Raw genomic sequence first — 21,805 nt, 5'->3', positions numbered from 1 at the left:
AAGGCAAGCCGGTCGAAACTGAGAAACCAGTTTCGCCTGTAACTGAAGCAACGGCTGAAGAAGCAGAAGCAAAGTTAGTAGAACAAGAAATCACGACTGAGACCAAACAAGACGAGAAACTAGTTGAGGAGCAGGCGGTTTCTCCAGCTGTTGAAATCAAGCCGGTCGAAGCTGAGAAACCAGTTTCGCCTGTGACTGAAGCCACGGCTGAAGAAGCAGAAGCAAAGTTAGTAGAACAAGAAATCACGACTGAGACCAAACAAGACGAGAAACTAGTTGAGGAGAAGGCGGTTTCTCCAGCTGTTGAAACCAAGCCGGTCGAAGCTGAGAAACCAGTTTCGCCCGTGACTGAAGCCACGGCTGAAGAAGCAGAAGCAAAGTTAGTAGAACAAGAAATCACGACTGAGACCAAACAAGACGAGAAACTAGTTGAGGAGAAGGCGGTTTCTCCAGCTGTTGAAATCAAGCCGGTCGAAACTGAGAAACCAGTTTCGCCTGTGACTGAAGCCATGGCTGAAGAAGCAGAAGCAACGGTAGTAGAGCAAGAAATCACGACTGAGACCAAACAAGACGAGAAACTAGTTGAGGAGAAGGCCGTTTCTCCAGCTGTTGAAACCAAGCCGGTCGAAGCTGAGAAACCAGTTTCGCCTGTGACTGAAGTCACGACCGAAGAAGCAGAAGCAAAGGAAATCACGACTGAGGCTAAACAAGACGAGAAACTAGTTGAGGAGAAGGCGGTTTCTCCAGCTGTTGAAATCAAGCCGGTCGAAACTGAGAAACCAGTTTCGCCTGTGACTGAAGCCACGGCTGAAGAAGCAGAAGCAACGGTAGTAGAGCAAGAAATCACGACTGAGACCAAACAAGACGAGAAACTAGTTGAGGAGAAGGCCGTTTCTCCAGCTGTTGAAACCAAGCCGGTCGAAGCTGAGAAACCAGTTTCACCTGTGACTGAAGCCACGGCTGAAGAAGCAGAAGAACAAGAAATCACGACTGAGACCAAACAAGATGAGAAACTAGTTGAGGAGAAGGCGGTTTCTCCAGCTGTTGAAATCAAGCCGGTCGAAACTGAGAAACCAGTTTCGCCTGTGACTGAAGCCACGGCTGAAGAAGCAGAAGCAACGGTAGTAGAGCAAGAAATCACGACTGAGACCAAACAAGACGAGAAACTAGTTGAGGAGAAGGCCGTTTCTCCAGCTGTTGAAACCAAGCCGGTCGAAGCTGAGAAACCAGTTTCGCCTGTGACTGAAGCCATGGCTGAAGAAGCAGAAGAACAAGAAATCACGACTGAGACCAAACAAGACAAGAAACTAGTTAAGGAGAAGGCTGTTTCTCCAGCTCTTGAAGGCAAGCCGGTCGAAGCTGAGAGACCAGTTTCGCCTGTAACTGAAGCAACGGCTGAAGAAGCAGAAGCAAAGTTAGTGAAACAAGAAATCACGACTGAGACCAAACAAGACGAGAAACTAATTGAGGAGAAGGCCGTTTCTCCAGCTGTTGAAACCAAGCCGGTCGAAGCTGAGAAACCAGTTTCGCCTGTAACTGAAGCAACGGCTGAAGAAGCAGAAGCAAAGTTAGTAGAACAAGAAATCACGACTGAGACCAAACAAGACGAGAAACTAGTTGAGGAGAAGGCCGTATCTCCAGCTGTTGAAACCAAGCCGGTCGAAGCTGAGAAACCAGTTTCGCCTGTGACTGAAGCCACGGCTGAAGAAGCAGAAGCAACGGTAGTAGAGCAAGAAATCACGACTGAGACCAAACAAGACGAGAAACTAGTTGAGGAGAAGGCCGTTTCTCCAGCTGTTGAAGGCAAGCCGGTCGAAGCTGAGAAACCAGTTTCGCCTGTAACTGAAGCAACGGCTGAAGAAGCAGAAGCAAAGTTAGTAGAACAAGAAATCACGACTGAGACCAAACAAGACGAGAAACTAGTTGAGGAGAAGGCGGTTTCTCCAGCTGTTGAAATCAGGCCGGTCGAAGCTGAGAAACCAGTTTCGCCTGTGACTGAAGCCACGGCGGAAGAAGCAGAAGCAAAGTTAGTAGAACAAGAAATCACGACTGAGACCAAACAAGACGAGAAACTAGTTGAGGAGAAGGCCGTTTCTCCAGCTGTTGAAGGCAAGCCGGTCGAAACTGAGAAACCAGTTTCGCCTGTAACTGCAGCAACGGCTGAAGAAGCAGAAGCAAAGTTAGTAGAAGAAGAAATCACGACTGAGACCAAACAAGACGAGAAACTAGTTGAGGAGAAGGCCGTTTCTCCAGCTGTTGAAGGCAAGCCGGTCGAAGCTGATAAACCAGTTTCGCCTGTAACTGCAGCAACGGCTGAAGAAGCAGAAGCAAAGTTAGTAGAAGAAGAAATCACGACTGAGACCAAACAAGACGAGAAACTAGTTGAGGAGAAGGCCGTTTCTCCAGTTGTTGAAGGCAAGCCGGTCGAAGCTGAGAAACCAGTTTCACCTGTGACTGAAGCCACGGCTGAAGAAGCAGAAGAACAAGAAATCACGACTGAGACCAAACAAGACGAGAAACTAGTTGAGGAGAAGGCCGTTTCTCCAGCTCTTGAAGGCAAGCCGGTCGAAACTGAGAAACCAGTTTCGCCTGTAACTGAAGCAACGGCTGAAGAAGCAGAAGCAAAGTTAGTAGAAGAAGAAATCACGACTGAGACCAAACAAGACGAGAAACTAGTTGAGGAGAAGGCCGTTTCTCCAGCCGTAGAAACCAAGCCGGTCGAAGCTGAGAAACCAGTTTCGCCTGTGACTGAAGCCACGTCTGAAGAAGCAGAAGCAACGGTAGTAGAGCAAGAAATCACGACTGAGACCAAACAAGATGAGAAACTAGTTGAGGAGAAGGCCGTTTCTCCAGCTGTTGAAGGCAAGCCGGTCGAAACTGAGAAACCAGTTTCGCCTGTAACTGAAGCAACGGCTGAAGAAGCAGAAGCAAAGTTAGTAGAACAAGAAATCACGACTGAGACCAAACAAGACGAGAAACTAGTTGAGGAGCAGGCGGTTTCTCCAGCTGTTGAAATCAAGCCGGTCGAAGCTGAGAAACCAGTTTCGCCTGTGACTGAAGCCACGGCTGAAGAAGCAGAAGCAAAGTTAGTAGAACAAGAAATCACGACTGAGACCAAACAAGACGGGAAACTAGTTAAGGAGAAGGCCGTTTCTCCAGCTGTTGAAGGCAAGCCGGTCGAAGCTGAGAAACCAGTTTTGCCTGTGACTGAAGCCACGGCTGAAGAAGCAGAAGCAACGGTAGTAGAGCAAGAAATCACGACTGAGACCAAACAAGACGAGAAACTAGTTGAGGAGAAGGCGGTTTCTCCAGCTGTTGAAACCAAGCCGGTCGAAGCTGAGAAACCAGTTTCGCCCGTGACTGAAGCCACGGCTGAAGAAGCAGAAGCAAAGTTAGTAGAACAAGAAATCACGACTGAGACCAAACAAGACGAGAAACTAGTTGAGGAGAAGGCGGTTTCTCCAGCTGTTGAAATCAAGCCGGTCGAAACTGAGAAACCAGTTTCGCCTGTGACTGAAGCCACGGCTGAAGAAGCAGAAGCAACGGTAATAGAGCTAGAAATCACGACTGAGACCAAACAAGACGAGAAACTAGTTGAGGAGAAGGCCGTTTCTCCAGCTGTTGAAGGCAAGCCGGTCGAAGCCGAGAAACCAGTTTCGTCTGTGACTGATGTCACGGCTGAAGAAGCAGAACCAAAGCTAGAAGAGCAAAAAATCACGACTGAGACCAAACAAGACGAGAAGCTAGTTGAGGAGAAGGCCGTTTCTCCAGCTGTTGAAGGCAAGCCGGTCGAAACTGAGAAACCAGTTTCGCCTGTAACTGAAGCAACGGCTGAAGAAGCAGAAGCAAAGTTAGTAGAACAAGAAATCACGACTGAGACCAAACAAGACGAGAAACTAGTTGAGGAGCAGGCGGTTTCTCCAGCTGTTGAAATCAAGCCGGTCGAAGCTGAGAAACCAGTTTCGCCTGTGACTGAAGCCACGGCTGAAGAAGCAGAAGCAAAGTTAGTAGAACAAGAAATCACGACTGAGACCAAACAAGACGAGAAACTAGTTGAGGAGAAGGCGGTTTCTCCAGCTGTTGAAACCAAGCCGGTCGAAGCTGAGAAACCAGTTTCGCCCGTGACTGAAGCCACGGCTGAAGAAGCAGAAGCAAAGTTAGTAGAACAAGAAATCACGACTGAGACCAAACAAGACGAGAAACTAGTTGAGGAGAAGGCGGTTTCTCCAGCTGTTGAAATCAAGCCGGTCGAAACTGAGAAACCAGTTTCGCCTGTGACTGAAGCCACGGCTGAAGAAGCAGAAGCAACGGTAATAGAGCTAGAAATCACGACTGAGACCAAACAAGACGAGAAACTAGTTGAGGAGAAGGCCGTTTCTCCAGCTGTTGCGGGCAAGCCGGTCGAAGCCGAGAAATCAGTTTCGTCTGTGACTGATGTCACGGCTGAAGAAGCAGAACCAAAGCTAGAAGAGCAAGAAATCACGACTGAGACCAAACAAGACGAGAAACTAGTTGAGGAGAAGGCCGTTTCTCCAGCTGTTCAAGCCAAACCGGTCGAAGCTGAGAAACCGGTTTCCCCTGTGACTGAAGTTACGATTAAAGAAACAGAAGCAAAGGTACTAGAGCAAGAAATCACGACTGAGACCAAACAAGACGAGAAACTAGTTGAGGAGAAGGCCGTTTTTCCAGCTGTTGAAATCAAGCGAGTCGAAACTGAGAAACCAGTTTCGCCTGTGACTGAAGCCACGGCTGAAGAAGCAGAAGCAAAGTTAGTAGAAGAAATCACGCCTGAGACCAAACAAGACGAGAAACTAGTTGAGGAGAAGGCCGTTTCTCCAGCTGTTGAAACCAAGCCGGTCGAAGCTGAGAAACCAGTTTCGCCTGTAACTGAAGCAACGGCTGAAGAAGCAGAAGCAAATTTAGTAGAACAAGAAATCACGACTGAGACCAAACAAGACGAGAAACTAGTTGAAGAGAAGGCGGTTTCTCCAGCTGTTGAAATCAAGCCGGTCGAAACTGAGAAACCAGTTTCGCCTGTAACTGAAGCAACGGCTGAAGAAGCAGAAGCAAAGTTAGTAGAACAAGAAATCACGACTGAGACCAAACAAGACGGGAAACTAGTTGAGGAGAAGGCCGTTTCTCCAGCTGTTGAAGGCAAGCCGGTCGAAGCCGAGAAACCAGTTTCGTCTGTGACTGATGTCACGGCTGAAGAAGCAGAACCAAAGCTAGAAGAGCAAAAAATCACGACTGAGACCAAACAAGACGAGAAACTAGTTGAGGAGAAGGCCGTTTCTCCAGCTGTTGAAACCAAGCCGGTCGAAGCTGAGAAACCAATTTCACCTGTGACTGAAGTCGCGGCTGAAGAAGCAGAAGTAGTAGAGCAAGAAATCGCGACTGAGACCAAACAAGACGAGAAACTAGTTGAGGAGAAGGCCGTTTCTCCAGCTGTTGCGGGCAAGCCGGTCGAAGCCGAGAAACCAGTTTCGTCTGTGACTGATGTCACGGTTGAAGAACCAGAACCAAAGCTAGAAGAGCAAGAAATCACGACTGAGACCAAACAAGACGAGAAGCTAGTTGAGGAGAAGGCCGTTTCTCCAGCTGTTCAAGCCAAGCCGGTCGAAGCTGAGAAACCGGTTTCCCCTGTGACTGAAGTTACGATTAAAGAAACAGAAGCAAAGGTACTAGAGCAAGAAATCACGACTGAGACCAAACAAGACGAGAAACTAGTTGAGGAGAAGGCCGTTTCTCCAGCTGTTGAGATCAAGCGAGTCGAAACTGAGAAACCAGTTTCGCCTGTGACTGAATTAACGGCTGAAGAAGCAGAAGCAAAGCTGGAAGAGCAAGAAATCAAGACTGCGACCAAACAAGACAAGAAACTAGTTGAGGAGAAGGCTGTTTCTCCAGCTTTTGAAACCAAGCCGGTCGAAGCTGTGAAACCAATTTCGCCTGTAACTGAAGCATCAACTGAAGAAGCAGAAACAAAGTTAGTAGAACAAGAAATCACGACTGAGACCAAACAAGACGAGAAACTACTTGAGGAGAAGGCTGTTTCTCCAGCTGTTGAAACCAAGCCGGTCGAAGCTGAGAAACCAGTTTCACCTGTGACTGAAGAAGTAGAAGCTAAGGTAGTAAAGCAAGAAATCACGACTGAGACCAAACAAGACGAGAAACTAGTTGCGGAGAAGGCTGTTTCTCCAGCTGTTGAAGCCAAGCCGGTCGAAGCTGAGAAACCAGTTCCGCCTGTGACTGAAGTTACGATTGATGAAGCAGAAGCAAAGGTACTAGGGCAAGAAATCACGACTGAGACCAAACAAGACGAGAAACTAGTTGAGGAGAAGGCCGTTACTCCAGCTGTTGAAATCAAGCCGGTCGAAGCTGAGAAACCAGTTTCACCTGTGACTGAAGAAGTAGAAGCTAAGGTAGTAAAGCAAGAAATCACGACTGAGACCAAACAAGACGAGAAACTAGTTGAGGAGAAGGCCGTTTCTCCAGCTGTTGAAGCCAAGCCGGTCGAAGCTGAGAAACCAGTTCCGCCTGTGACTGAAGTTACGATTGATGAAGCAGAAGCAAAGGTACTAGAGCAAGAAATCACGACTGAGACCAAACAAGACGAGAAACTAGTTGAGGAAAAGGCCGTTACTCCAGCTGTTAAAATCAAGCCGGTCGAAACTGAGAAACCAGTTTCGCCTGTGACTGAAGTCACGGCTGAAGAAGCAGAAGCAAGGTTAGTAGACAAAGAAATCACGACTGAGACCGAACGAGCCGAGAAACTAGTTGAGGAGAAGGCCGTTTCTCCAGCTGTTGAAACCAAACCGGTCGAGGCTGAGAAACCAGTTTTGCCTGAGACTGAAGCCACGGCTGAAGAAGCAGAAGCAAAGAAAATCACGACTGAGGCTAAACAAGACGAGAAACTAGTTGAGGAGAAGGCCGTTTCTCCAGCTGTTGAAGGCAAGCCGGTCGAAGCCGAGAAACCAGTTTCGCCTGTGACTGAAGCCACGGCTGAAGAAGCAGAAGCAAAGTTAGTAGAACAAGAAATCACGACTGAAACCAAACAAGACGAGAAACTAGTTGGAGAGAAGGCTGTTTCTCCAGCTGTTGAAGCCAAGCCGTTCGAAGCTGTGAAACCAGTTTCGCCTGTAACTGAAGCAACGGCTGAAGAAGCAGAAGCAAAGTTAGTAGAACAAGAAATCACGACTGAAACCAAACAAGACGAGAAACTAGTTGAGGAGAAGGCTATTTCTCCAGCTGTTGAAGCCAAGCCGGTCGAAGCTGAGAAACCAGTTTCGCCTGTGACTGAAGCCACGGCTGCAGAAGCAGAAGCAAAGGAAATCACGACTGAGGCTAAACAAGACGAGAAACTAGTTGAGAAGGAGGTTTATCCAGCTGTTCAAGCCAAGCCGGTCGAAGCTGAGAAACCAGTTTCCCCTGTGACTGAAGTTACGATTGATGAAGCAGAAGCAAAGGTACTAGAGCAAGAAATCACGACTGAGACCAAACAAGACGAGAAACTAGTTGAGAAGGCCGTTTCTCCAGCTGTTGAAATCAAGCCAGTCAAAACTGAGAAACCAGTTTCGCCTGTGACTGAAGTCATGGCTGAAGAAGCAGAAGTAAGGTTACTAGACAAAGAAATCACGACTGAGACCGAACGAGACGAGAAACTAGTTGAGGAGAAGGCCGTTTCTCCAGCTGTTGAAACCAAATCGGTCGAAGTTGAGAAACCAGTTTCGCCTGTGACTGAAGCCACGGCTGCAGAAGCAGAAGCAAAGGAAATCACGACTGAGGCTAAACAAGACGAGAAACTAGTTGAGGAGAAGGCTGTTTCTCCAGCTGTGGAAACCAAGTCGGTCGAAACTGAGAAACCAGTTTCGCCTGTGACTGAAGCCACGGCTGAAGAAGCAGAAACAAAAGTAGAAGAGCACAAAATCACGACTGAGACCAAACAAGACGAGAAACTAGTTGAGGAGAAGGCTGTTTCTCCTGCTGTGGAAACCAAGCCGGTCGAAGCTGAGAAACCAGTTTCGCCTGTGACTGAAGCCACGGCTGAAGAAGCAGAAGCAACGATAATAGAGCAAAAAATCACGACTGAGACCAAACAAGACGAAAAACTAGTTGAGGAGAAGGCCGTTTCTCCAGCTGTTGAAGGCAAGCCGGTCGAAGCTGAGAAAGCAGTTTCGTCTGTGACTGAAGCAACGGCTGAAGAAGCAGAAGCAAAGTTAGTAGAACAAGAAATCACGACTGAGACCAAACAAGACGAGAAACTAGTTGAGGAGAAGGCCGTTTCTCCAGCTGTTGAAGGCAAGCCGGTCGAAGTTGAGAAACCAGTTTCGCCTGTGACTGAAGCCACGGCTGAAGAAGCAGAAGCAACGGTAGTAGAGCAAGAAATCACGACTGAGACCAAACAAGACGAGAAACTAGTTGAGGAGAAGGCCGTTTCTCCAGCTTTTGAAACCAAGCCGGTCGAAGCTGAGAAACTAGTTTCGCCTGTGATTGAAGCCACGGCTGAAGAAGCAGAAGAACAAGAAATCACGACTGAGACCAAACAAGACAAGAAACTAGTTAAGGAGAAGGCTGTTTCTCCAGCCGTAGAAACCAAGTTGGTCGAAGCTGAGAAACCAGTTTCGCTTGTGACTGAAGCCACGTCTGAAGAAGCAGAAGCAAAGGAAATCACGACTGAGACCAAACAAGACGAGAAACTAGTTGAGGAGAAGGCTGTTTCTCCTGCTGTGGAAATCAAGCCGGTCGAAGCTGAGAAACCAGTTTCGCCTGTGACTCAAGCCACGGCTGAAGAAGCAGAAGCAACGATAATAGAGCAAAAAATCACGACTGAGACCAAACAAGACGAGAAACTAGTTGAGGAGAAGGCCGTTTCTCCAGTTGTTGAAGGCAAGCCGGTCGAAGCTGAGAAACCAGTTTCGCCTGTGACTGAAGTCACGGCTGAAGAAGCAGAACCAAAGCTGGAAGAGCAAGAAATCACGACTGAGACCAAACAAGACGAGAAACTAGTTGAGGAGAAGGCCGTTTCTCCAGCTGTTGAAGGCAAGCCGGTCGAAGCTGAGAAACCAGTTTCGCCTGTGACTGATATCACGGCTGAAGAAGCAGAAACAAAGCTAGAAGAGCACAAGATCACGACTGAGACCAAACAAGACGAGAAACTAGTTGAGGAGAAGGCTGTTTCTCCAGCTGTGGAAACCAAGCCGGTCGAAGCTGAGAAACCAGTTTCGCCTGTGACTGAAGCCACGGCTGAAGAAGCAGAAGCAACGATAATAGAGCAAAAAATCACGACTGAGACCAAACAAGACGAGAAACTAGTTGAGGAGAAGGCCGTTTCTCCAGCTGTTGAAGGCAAGCCGGTCGAAGCTGAGAAACCAGTTTCGCCTGTGACTGAAGTCACGGCTGAAGAAGCAGAACCAAAGCTAGAAGAGCAAGAAATCACGACTGAGACCAAACAAGATGAGAAACTAGTTGAGGAGAAGGCCGTTTCTCCAGCTGTTGAAGGCAAGCCGGTCGAAGCTGAGAAACCAGTTTCGCCTGTGACTGAAGCAACGGCTGAAGAAGCAGAAGCAAAGTTAGTAGAACAAGAAATCACGACTGAGACCAAACAAGACGAGAAACTAGTTGAGGAGAAGGCCGTTTCTCCAGCTGTTGAAGGCAAGCCGGTCGAAGTTGAGAAACCAGTTTCGCCTGTGACTGAAGCCACGGCTGAAGAAGCAGAAGCAACGGTAGTAGAGCAAGAAATCACGACTGAGACCAAACAAGACGAGAAACTAGTTGAGGAGAAGGCCGTTTCTCCAGCTTTTGAAACCAAGCCGGTCGAAGCTGAGAAACTAGTTTCGCCTGTGATTGAAGCCACGGCTGAAGAAGCAGAAGAACAAGAAATCACGACTGAGACCAAACAAGACAAGAAACTAGTTAAGGAGAAGGCTGTTTCTCCAGCCGTAGAAACCAAGTTGGTCGAAGCTGAGAAACCAGTTTCGCCTGTGACTGAAGCCACGTCTGAAGAAGCAGAAGCAAAGGAAATCACGACTGAGGCTAAACAAGACGAGAAACTAGTTGAGGAGAAGGCCGTTTCTCCAGCTGTTGAAATCAAGCCAGTCGAAACTGAGAAACCAGTTTCGCCTGTGACTGAAGTCACGGCTGAAGAAACAGAAGCAAAGCTGGAAGAGCAAGAAATCACGACTGAGACCAAACAAGACGGGAAACTAGTTGAAGAGAAGGCTGTTTCTCCAGATGTTGAAGGCAAGCCGGTCGAAGCTGAGAAACCAGTTTCGCCTGTGACTGAAGTCACGGCTGAAGAAGCAGAACCAAAGCTGGAAGAGCAAGAAATCACGACTGAGACCAAACAAGACGAGAAACTAGTTGAGGAGAAGGCTGTTTCTCCAGCTGTGGAAACCAAGCCGGTCGAAGCTGAGAAACCAGTTTCGCCTGTGACTGAAGCCACGGCTGAAGAAGCAGAAGCAACGATAATAGAGCAAAAAATCACGACTGAGACCAAACAAGACGAGAAACTAGTTGAGGAGAAGGCCGTTTCTCCAGCTGTTGAAGGCAAGCCGGTCGAAGCTGAGAAACCAGTTTCGCCTGTGACTGAAGTCACGGCTGAAGAAGCAGAACCAAAGCTAGAAGAGCAAGAAATCACGACTGAGACCAAACAAGATGAGAAACTAGTTGAGGAGAAGGCCGTTCCTCCAGCTCTTGAAGGCAAGCCGGTCGAAGCTGAGAAACCAGTTTCGCCTGTGACTGAAGCCACAGCTGAAGAATCAGAAGCAACGGTAGTAGAGCAAGAAATCACGACTGAGACCAAACAAGACGAGAAACTAGTTGAGGAGAAGGCCGTTTCTCCAGCTGTTGAAGGCAAGCCGGTCGAAGCTGAGAAACCAGTTTCGCCTGTGACTGAAGCAACGGCTGAAGAAGCAGAAGCAAAGTTAGTAGAACAAGAAATCACGACTGAGACCAAACAAGACGAGAAACTAGTTAAGGAGAAGGCCGTTTCTCCAGCTGTTGAAGGCAAGTCGGTCGAAGTTGAGAAACCAGTTTCGCCTTTGACTGAAGCCACGGCTGAAGAAGCAGAAGCAACGGTAGTAGAGCAAGAAATCACGACTGAGACCAAACAAGACGAGAAACTAGTTGAGGAGAAGGCCGTTTCTCCAGCTTTTGAAACCAAGCCGGTCGAAGCTGAGAAACTAGTTTCGCCTGTGATTGAAGCCACGGCTGAAGAAGCAGAAGAACAAGAAATCACGACTGAGACCAAACAAGACAAGAAACTAGTTAAGGAGAAGGCTGTTTCTCCAGCCGTAGAAACCAAGTTGGTCGAAGCTGAGAAACCAGTTTCGCCTGTGACTGAAGCCACGTCTGAAGAAGCAGAAGCAAAGGAAATCACGACTGAGGCTAAACAAGACGAGAAACTAGTTGAGGAGAAGGCCGTTTCTCCAGCTGTTGAAATCAAGCCAGTCGAAACTGAGAAACCAGTTTCGCCTGTGACTGAAGTCACGGCTGAAGAAACAGAAGCAAAGCTGGAAGAGCAAGAAATCACGACTGAGACCAAACAAGACGGGAAACTAGTTGAAGAGAAGGCTGTTTCTCCAGATGTTGAAGGCAAGCCGGTCGAAGCTGAGAAACCAGTTTCGCCTGTGACTGAAGTCACGGCTGAAGAAGCAGAACCAAAGCTGGAAGAGCAAGAAATCACGACTGAGACCAAACAAGACGAGAAACTAGTTGAGGAGAAGGCTGTTTCTCCAGCTGTTGAAACCAAGCCGGTTGAAGCTGTGAAAACAGTTTCGCCTGTGACTGAAGCCACGGCTGAAGAAGCAGAAGCAACGGTAGTAGAGCAAGAAATCACGACTGAGACCAAACAAGACGAGAAACTAGTTGAGGAGAAGGCCGTTTCTCCAGCTGTTGAAGGCAAGCCGGTCGAAGCTGAGAAACCAGTTTCGCCTGTGACTGAAGTCACGGCTGAAGAAGCAGAACCAAAGCTGGAAGAGCAAGAAATCACGACTGAGACCAAACAAGACGAGAAACTAGTTGAGGAGAAGGCCGTTTCTCCAGCTGTTGAAGGCAAGCCGGTCGAAGCTGAGAAACCAGTTTCGCCTGTGACTGAAGCCACGGCTGAAGAAGCAGAAGCAACGGTAGTAGAGCAAGAAATCACGACTGAGACCAAACAAGACGAGAAACTAGTTGAGGAGAAGGCCGTTTCTCCAGCTTTTGAAACCAAGCCAGCCGAAGCTGAGAAACTAGTTGCGCCTGTGATTGAAGCCACGGCTGAAGAAGCAGAAGAACAAGAAATCACGACTGAGACCAAACAAGACAAGAAACTAGTTAAGGAGAAGGCTGTTTCTCCAGCCGTAGAAACCAAGTTGGTCGAAGCTGAGAAACCAGTTTCGCCTGTGACTGAAGCCACGTCTGAAGAAGCAGAAGCAACGGTACTAGAGCAAGAAATCACGACTGAGACCAAACAAGACGAGAAACTAGTTGAGGAGAAGGCCGTTTCTCCAGCTCTTGAAGGCAAGCCGGTCGAAGCTGAGAAACCAGTTTCGCCTGTGACTGAAGCAACGGCTGAAGAAGCAGAAGCAAAGTTAGTAGAACAAGAAATCACGACTGAGACCAAACAAGACGAGAAACTAGTTGAGGAGAAGGCCGTTTCTCCAGCTGTTGAAGGCAAGCCGGTCGAAGTTGAGAAACCAGTTTCGCCTGTGACTGAAGCCACGGCTGAAGAAGCAGAAGCAACGGTAGTAGAGCAAGAAATCACGACTGAGACCAAACAAGACGAGAAACTAGTTGAGGAGAAGGCTGTTTCTCCAGCTGTTGAAACCAAGCCGGTCGAAGCTGAGAAACCAGTTTCGCCTGTGACTGAAGCCACGGCTGAAGAAGCAGAAGCAAAGGAAATCACGACTGAGGCTAAACAAGACGAGAAACTAGTTGAGGAGAAGGCCGTTTCTCCAGCTGTTGAAATCAAGCCAGTCGAAGCTGAGAAACCAGTTTCGCCTGTGACTGAAGTCACGGCTGAAGAAGCAGAAGCAAGGTTGGTAGACAAAGAAGTCACGACTGAGACCAAACAAGACGAGAAACTACTTGAGGAGAAGGCCGTTTCTCCAGCTGTTGAAACCAAGCCGGTCGAAGCTGAGAAACCAGTTTCGCCTGTGACTGAAGCCAAGGCTGAAGAAGCAGAAGCAATGGTAGTAGAGCATGAAATCACGACTGAGACCAAACAAGACGAGAAGCTAGTTGAGGAGACGGCCGTTTCTCCAGCTGTTGAAACCAAATCGGTCAAAACTGAGAAACCAGTTTCGCCTGTGACTGAAGCAACGGCGAAAGAAGCAGAAGCAAAGGAAATCACGACTGAGGCTAAACAAGACGAGAAACTAGTTGAGAAGGCCGTTTCTCCAGCTGTTGAAATCAAGCCAGTCGAAACTGAGAAACCAGTTTCGCCTGTGACTGAAGTCACGGCTGAAGAAGCAGAAAAAAGGTTAGTAGACAAAGAAATCACGACTGAGACCAAACAAGACGGGAAACTAGTTGAGGAGAAGGCTGTTTCTCCAGCTGTGGAAACCAAGCCGGTCGAAGCTGAGAAACCAGATTCGCCTGTGGCTGAAGCCACGGCTGAAGAAGCAGAAGCAAAGTTAATAGAACAAGAAATCACGACTGAGACCGAACGAAATGAGAAACTAGTTGAGGGGAAAGCCGTTTCCCCAGCTCTTGAAGGCAAGCCGGTCGAAGCTGAGAAACCAGTTTCGCATGTGACTGAAGCCACGGCTGAAGAAGCAGAAGCAAAGTTAGTAGAACAAGAAATCACGACTGAGACCAAACAATACGAGAAACTAGTTGAGGTGAAGACCGTTTCTCCAGCTCTTGAAGGCAAGCCGGTCGAAGCCGAGAAACCAGTTTCGCCTGTGACTGAAGTCACGACCGAAGAAACAGAAGCTAACGTAAAAGAGGAAGGAATCACGACTGAGACCAAACAAGACGAGAAACTAGTTGAGGAGAAGGCCGTTTCTCCACCTCTTGAAGGCAAGCCGGTCGAAGCTGAGAAACCAGCTTCGCCTGTGACTGAAGCCACGGCTAGAGAAGCAGAAGAAAAGGTAGAAGAACAAAAAATCACGACTGAGACTAAACAAGACGAGAAACTAGTTGAGGAGAAGGCCGTTTCTCCAGTTGTTGAAACCAAGCCGGTCGAAGCTGAGAAACCAGTTTCGCCTGTGACTGAAACCACGGCTGAAGAAGCAGAAGCAAAGGTAGAAGAGCAAGAAATCATGACTGAGACCAAACAAGACGAGAAACTAGTTGAAGAGAAGGCCGTCTCTCCAGCTGTTGAAACCAAGCCGGTCGAAGCTGAGAAACCAGTTTCGACTGTGACTGAAATCATGGCTGAAGAAGCAGAAGCAAAGGTAGTAGAAAAAGAAATCACGACTGAGACCGAACGAGACGAGAAGCTAGCTGAGGAGATGGCCGTTTCTCCAGCTGTTGAAACCAAGCCGGTCGAAGCTGAGAAACCAGTTTCGCCTGTGACTGAAACCACGGCTGAAAAAGCAGAAGCAAAGTTAATAGAACAAGAAATCACGACTGAGACCAAACAAGACGAGAAACTAGTTGAGAAGAAGGCTGTTTATCCAGCTCTTGAAGGCAAGCTGGTAGAAGCTAAGAAACCAGTTTCGCCTGTGACTGAAGCCACGGCTGAAGAAGCAGAAGCAAAGCTAGAAGAGCAAGAAATCACGACTGAGACCAAACAAGTCGAGAAACTAGTTGAGGAGAGGGCCGTTTCTCCAGCTGTTGAAACCAAGCCGGTCGAAGCTGAGAAACCAGTTTTGCCTGTGACTGAAACCACGGCTGAAAAAGCAGAAGCAAAATTAGTAGAACAAGAAATCACGACGGAGACCAAACAAGACGAGAAACAAGTTGAGGAGAAGGCCGTTTCTCCAGCTGTTGAAACCAAGCCGGTCGAAGCAGACAAACCAGTTTCGCCTGTGACTGAAACCACGGTTGAAGAAGCAGAAGCAACGGTAGTAGAGCAAGAAATCACGACTGAGACCAAACAAGACGAGAAACTAGTTGAGGAGAAGGTCGTTTCTCCAGATGTTGAAGGCAAGCCGGTCGAAGCTGAGAAACCAGTTTCGCCTATGACTGAAGCCACGGCTGAAGAAGCAGAAGCAAAGCTAGAAGAGCAAGAAATCACGACTAAGACCAAACAAGACGAGAAACTAGTTGAGGAGAAGGCCGTTTCTCCAGCTGTTGAAACCAAGCCGGTCGAAGCTGAGAAACCAGTTTCGCCTGTGACTGAAGCCACGGCTGAAGAAGCAGAAGCAAAGCAAGAAATCATGACTGAGACCAAGCAAGTCGAGAAACTAGTTGAGGAGAAGGCTGTTTCTCCAGCTGTTGAAACCAAGCCGGTCGAAGCTGAGAAACCAGTTTCGCCTGTGACTGGAACCACGGCTGAAAAAGCAGAAGCAACGGTAGTAGAACAAGAAATCACGACTGAGACCAAACAAGACGAGAAACTAGTTGAGGAGAAGGCCGTTTCTCCAGCTGTTGAAGGCAAGCCGGTCGAAGTTGAGAAACCAGTTTCGTCTGTGACTGAACTCATGGCTGAAGAAGCAGAAGCAAAGCAAGAAATCACGACTGAGACCAAACAAGACGAGAAACTAGTTGAGGAGAAGGTCGTTTCTCCAGCTCTTGAAGGCAAGCCGGTCGAAGCTGAGAAACCAGTTTCGCCTATGACTGAAGCCACGGCTGAAGAAGCAGAAGCAAAGCTAGAAGAGCAAGAAATCACGACTAAGACCAAACAAGACGAAAAGCTAGTTGAGGAGAAGGCCGTTTCTCCAGCTGTTGAAACCAAGCCGGTCGAAGCTGAGAAACCAGTTTCGCCTGTGACTGAAATCATGGCTGAAGAATCACATGCTAAGGTAGTAGAGCAAGAAATCACGACTGAGACCAAACAAGACGAGAAACTAGTTGAGGAGAAGGCCGTTTCTCCAGTTGTTGAAACTAAGCCGGTCGTAACTGAGAAACTGGTTCCGCCTGTGATTGCAGCCACATTTGATGAAGTAGAAGCTAGGGAACTAGAACAAGAAATCACGACTGAGACCAAACAAATCGAAAAGCTAGTTGAGGAAAAGACAGTTTCTCCAGCTACGCATACTATACATTTCGGCACTGAGGAGTCAATTTCACATGTGACGGGTGTCATGGTGGAAGAAGCGGCAACAAAGACCGAGAGACAGCGCGTCGAAGAAGGTAAAACCAAAATTACGTCTAGAGAAACGGAAATGTTTGTGTCTTCTATGACTGAAAGACAATTGGCTGAAAGTAAGACGGTACACGAATCTGATACAGTGAAAGAAGACTCTACACGGACAAATGCAATCGATACAGTACTCACAGAATCGAATTTTGACAAAGAATCACACAAAGAAACATTTGAATTGAAATTGACTGGAGCAGCTGAGAAATTCACCAAATCAACAGATCATGTACTCGAAAAAGTCTCTGCGGAACTTCTAGAAGTAGCGCAAAAGTCTGGATACACTTTTGATATCAGCAAAAGACTATATCCAGACGCGGAACGAGTTAACAAACTAGAACTTTCCGTACCATCTGAGCGATCAGATATTCCGGAAGATCTTAAGAAGGAAGAAACGCGTCTGGAAGACACAAGAAAGAGTTCACTTTCCGCTGTCGAAGGATCGATATGCGACGACGATTCCCCATTGCTTACGGATTTCACGACATCATCCATAACTTATGTTAGTGAGCGAATCGACTCATCGTCGCTTGAACTCATGGCTGGAGACAGCTTTGGTGATTTCTTAAAAATCACAACTGTAAGCAGCAAACCAGAAGAGATGAAAATAGAGGCACTAACTCCCGGGTCAGGTATATCATGCACAACAACAACAAGTGAAACCATAGATTCATGCACTCATGAATCCGAAAAAGTGTTATATACTAGTGGATCTATTCAGCAGGATATACCGACCGAATATGAAAGATCTGTTTCGTTGAGTGACAATGCTGCCTCTGATTTCTCGACTGAATCGACCACGAAATACCAATTACCGTATGATACGGAATCCGAAAGTCATGGGGGAATGACGGGATTACCAAAAACACGTGAGGAGCGAACGAAAGCAGATGAATTGCAAGAAGTGAAACAGGTTAAATCCTGCAAACTGATGTCGATGGACCCGCGTCATGAATCTGCTTCGCCACAGAGTGATGTCACCGAGTACACTGAGAGTGTATCGTATGTCGAGTCAATTATTGACAGTACAAATTATGAGAGCGCCTTAAAACAGAAGGAAAAGCACTTTGAACAACAAAAGCAAGAAGAAAAAATCGACGTCCAAGAAAAGGAAATCGTCATAATAAGTAAAATAGATAAGGAAAATAAATTAAAAAAGTCTGTCGGGGAACCCGTTACCGACAACAAAGAATCAACTCAGGGAAAGAAAAGGCCCAAAACGAAAGCGACTGTGACAAAAATTAGCTTACAAAAGCAAACGCCTATCGAAATTTCTAAACAATCGAGCAAAACCGTTGATATCAAGTCTGGGTCAAAGAGTGTCGAATATTCGTCTAGCACCAGTCGCACAACGACTGTGTCACGCACATATACCAGCACCAAATCGCATGGATACATGCAATCTACACTGTCCCGGGACCAAAAGGTATTAAAACCACTGAAATCAAGCGAAACAACCCATTCTTCTCCGGTGAAGTCTTCCTACCGCTCTGCGTCGACTACAACGCAATTAGTCGAGAAAAAAGTGAGATCTTCCAGAGAAACTTCCAGCACCAGATCAGATGTACCCGCTACGAAACTTGCCAGTAAAGCAGACACTGCTAGTCCCAGCGCTGTGAAAAAACATGAGCCTAAACCAGTTGTGCAAAGCACAAAATATACACGAAGTTCCGAAAGAACAAGCAAATCGTCATCTTCGACTGTAACTAGCAGTACCAGTCGATATCAACGCTCCCGGTTACCGTCAGAATCGGATGAAAAACCGAAGCAAACCATTAAGAAGGCCGATAAAGAGCAAGCCAATCTGGCTACGAAGACTACAGTCAGCACTTCCAAGAGCACAAAGGAACGTACCAATAAAAGCTTAATTCCGGTTAAAGTTCCAAGCGCCAAGGGAACACCAACGAAGGAATCAGCTAAGATAACAAAAGACAGATCACCGATGAAAAAAATCGGGAAATCGTTTGAAGAGAAAACCACACAGATTACAATCGTAACGACTACAAAGTCCGCTGATACCTCTACCACCGATGTGCAAACGACAATGTCATCCACAATTGGCTTTGTCAAAACAGCACCAAGAGTGACGAAAACAATACATACGTCCGGTGATTCGAAGCAAGACGACACGTACCGATGCAAGTCGGCCATGCACTACTCATACAAAGATGCCGTCACGTTCGATCACGCCGAAGTTCCGTCTTCGTTGCCATCTAGTCCGAGCCGTCTCAATAAGAGTTCCTCTAACAGTACAAATGTGTTGACAAGTGAAGTATTCACGCGTACCATCGACTCGTCCAAATCAATTGAAGTGATCTACCGACAGCCATCGACGTCAAACGAACTAATACGCAAAATAAACGAATACCGCTACAATGACATTGACCTGACCACTGACTCCAGTCTATCCGACTCCATCGCACTACCATCGTCATCTTCCGAGCACGAGAACGATGTGCTCGGCAAACGTAAACGTTCCGGAAGCCCAGCGTCGCCCAAGGCGTACACTACGACATCGTCTGCGTCATCGTCCACGAACACCACGACTCGTAAACAGGCCCAAATCGTAAGCGAGCAAAGATATCGCAAGTCGGACATTTGGATGCGAACCGGTCCCCCGCAGGAAGTCCTGCCCGACGGTGACGACGAGATCTATCAGGCCTTACATGCCGATCGTCGCACAGTAGCATCGCTTGACGGGATCGTAATGGAAAGTCGCATCTCGCCGATACTAGACTTCCGGGCATCCACGCCGCCTCGTCTGAAGTATAAGTTTGATTACGATAGTTCCCTGTTTACAGGTAAATTTTCCTACTCCTGCTCGCAATCTAAGCCAAAAAAAAATCTACAAACACACTCAAATTCAAATGACATAATACTATTATAGAGACGTCCCCTACTTTTTGCGCATATCTTCGCTGTACGCATCCGCCGCCGTTTTCGTCCGCCATTTTCTTTTTTTTTTCAATCTGGGAGCAGCATTTGATGAAAGAGAGCTTAGTCTTTCCAAATTTTTTGCTTTGCGTTCACACAACTTGCCGCACGGTTTGCGTTCGTGGTCCTGCCTATAGCAGTATTATGTCCATCCTATTGGCCGTAAGGTGATGTGTGTTATCTGATTATTAGTACTTGAACACTCCGGACTCGAAAAAAAAACTGTTAGCCGGGACTAATTGTAAGGGATCAGCAACAGAGAGTGCAAACAACGCGTAACCGAATTCAGAAGAGAGCTGAATAGGAGAAAAGTCTAGTAGTCAGATAATCCTCTCTCTCTACGTTAGCAGCAAATACCTAGCGACATACTAAACTCATATAATCGATGTTTTAATCAGGCCATTATTCATTTCTGTCGATACATGCCTAATTTGCCTTGCAATGCCGTTGTTTTTCAATTACACATTCTAAGTTTCGGTATGATTGGTTTCGCATTATTGTTATATTTCGTTTGTTTATTTTATTTACACGATTACGATTCGATTCAGGTTGAAACATTCAGAGTAAACAGACCGAACCCAGCGTACGCCATGTCAGGCATACCGACCATCGCCATCACTACGGAAACGTCCGACGACGACATCGAAGATGTCGCAAATCTTAACATCAACGAAGCCCACACTGACACGGAAGATTTGATCATGGAGCAGGACACGGTTCGCTTTCGGAAGAACTCGAAACCGAAGAATGTCATGATCGAGGCAATAACGCCAACAGTGAACGGTGCGGTTACAGATATTGAGGATTGTACCGATTCGGATGATGCCGAGGATGGTGAGGTGAAATCCGCCAAAGAGGCAGATATCGTGCTGGATAACTTTCTGGATCAAGGGTACACAGATGAAACAACGCAATCGGATTGCAAGGGGGAGAAGCCAAAAACTACGTCGCACTTTTCATCGAAAGCGCCTGAGAGTAATTCGCTGCAAGTGTTTGTGGACACCAGTAATGCACTAACCGATTGCGAAGATATGTCCGATGATGGCGATGATGATTCCCTTGAAAAGGTATCGATTCCAGACTGTCCGGAAGATATTCTGATGAAAGATAACGAAAATGATGCAGTCGCTATCCATAACGTGGTACGGCGTAGACAGGATAAGCATTTCCACAAGCAGCAAGCCGCGAATGAGAGCTCTTCGGATTCGGAAGTTGATACTAGTGTTCGACATCGAAAGTGTCATCGAAGGGCGGAAGAACGTCCTAAATCTGAGTATGAGAATTTCGTCATGTCTGATGATGACAGGGCAGGTGCAAGTGCTGTTGCACCGAACCGTCGGTCGGCCTTGTTCGACGCGGAGGAATTGGTGATGGAGGGTAGCGATGTTGAAGAGGATAAAACTAATCAATTTCCCGAGATCAATATAACGTTTGTTAGCGACGAACGAGGTGCTCCTGTTAAACCGAAAGCAAGAACAAGGCCATCGTCGTTGATGGTACAGGCACCGAATCCGGACGAAGCACTAACGGATGTCGAAAACTTGGATTCATCTGAGAGTGATGATGACACGGAAACCGTGGGAAGACGACTTATGCCAGTGGCCGTTGTTCGGTCTGGCAAAGCCGGTGGAGGTGGAACTACCGACGTCGAAGATTTCAATGACAGTGAAGATTATGATGAGCAAGAACAGAAGCCGATAGCGAGCAGTGAGTTTCTGCCTTCACCGGTTCGTGAGATAGCCGTTGTTAAACACGGTGTATCCGGGGATCAGAGGCAGCATGTAATGCCCTTGAATCAGGGCATGCTGACCGTTCGTACACCGGATATTGAACAAGCGCTGACAGACGTGGAAGATATGTCGGATAATGAGGATGGTGGAGAGATGTACGACAGTTCCAAGTACACTATTGAATCACTTCCGGAGGCAGTGAACGATGATGTGTACTCTAGCGACTGTACCCGTATTAACAGTGTGAAACTGGAGGTGAAAAGTCCGGCAAGGGAACCACTTACGGACACCGAGGATCTGTTTTTTGAGCAAGGCGCTTCCAACAGCGGCAGTGGAAGTGAGCTGAGACGTCGCCGCAAACCGAAGCATGCGCATGGTGGATACAGCAGCTCGTGTCAGCAGTTTAAAGGGAAGAAATTCCTAGATATGAAAGCCGAAACAGCCCAGGCAGCCACTACAGACGTGGAAGACTTGTACCTGAGCGATGACGCCAAAGATTGTGGGTTTGAACGCGCAAAACAGAGGCGAGCGACGATACAGTATAGCGGTCTGGAAGCTAAAAACGACTACGGCGGTAAAACCGATGTGGAGTTTCTGTCCGGTGATGAACTTACAAATGATTACACTTTCCAAACGCCCCAACTATCCCACGACGGCTATTCATCCCTTACAAAGACACTAGAACGAAATGGGCCGATAACCGAGCGGATGCTCGATGTGGCACCTGTTCCAATGATACGCCGAATTTCATCTAGTCCCGATACATACTACTGCAATACGGACTGCGAAGATATTCAAGTTGTCTCCGATGGAGACGATGAGAGTTACTCCCGGGCACAGACGGCTACTCCGATGGAGCTAACGCGTGCAGCCCTGCAGGAAAGTGGCAGCTCGGAGGTCTACGACACAAGCACCC

General features: G+C 47.5%; 2 protein-coding genes across 4 annotated transcripts in view; one reads left to right on the top strand and one right to left on the bottom strand.

Annotated features, from left to right (window-relative positions):
• The window catches only part of LOC131684588 (gustatory receptor for bitter taste 66a), a 213,782-nt gene that overhangs the window by 153,077 nt on the left and 38,900 nt on the right, over window positions 1-21,805 (bottom strand). The gene's annotated exons all lie outside the window — the stretch shown is intronic.
• LOC131684583 (microtubule-associated protein futsch-like) overlaps window positions 1-21,805 on the top strand; it is a 39,387-nt gene that overhangs the window by 9,116 nt on the left and 8,466 nt on the right. The window contains exons 1-3 of one of the 2 annotated variants that reach the window (XM_058967586.1): window positions 1,979-2,780; window positions 7,464-7,814; window positions 8,427-19,026. In XM_058967586.1, the coding sequence (XP_058823569.1) occupies window positions 7,590-7,814; window positions 8,427-19,026 (10,825 nt within the window). In that variant the 5' untranslated portion in view covers window positions 1,979-2,780; window positions 7,464-7,589. Of the gene's footprint in view, window positions 1-1,978; window positions 2,781-5,585; window positions 7,815-8,426; window positions 19,027-21,805 lie in introns of those variants that run through there. The other variant, XM_058967585.1, reaches the window with a different exon arrangement.

The sequence above is a fragment of the Topomyia yanbarensis genome, chromosome 2 (assembly GCF_030247195.1).
Source record: "Topomyia yanbarensis strain Yona2022 chromosome 2, ASM3024719v1, whole genome shotgun sequence".
Taxonomy (NCBI): domain Eukaryota; kingdom Metazoa; phylum Arthropoda; class Insecta; order Diptera; family Culicidae; genus Topomyia; species Topomyia yanbarensis.
The sequence above is the reverse complement of the archived record's forward strand: the minus strand, read 5'-3'. Positions and strand labels throughout refer to the sequence as shown.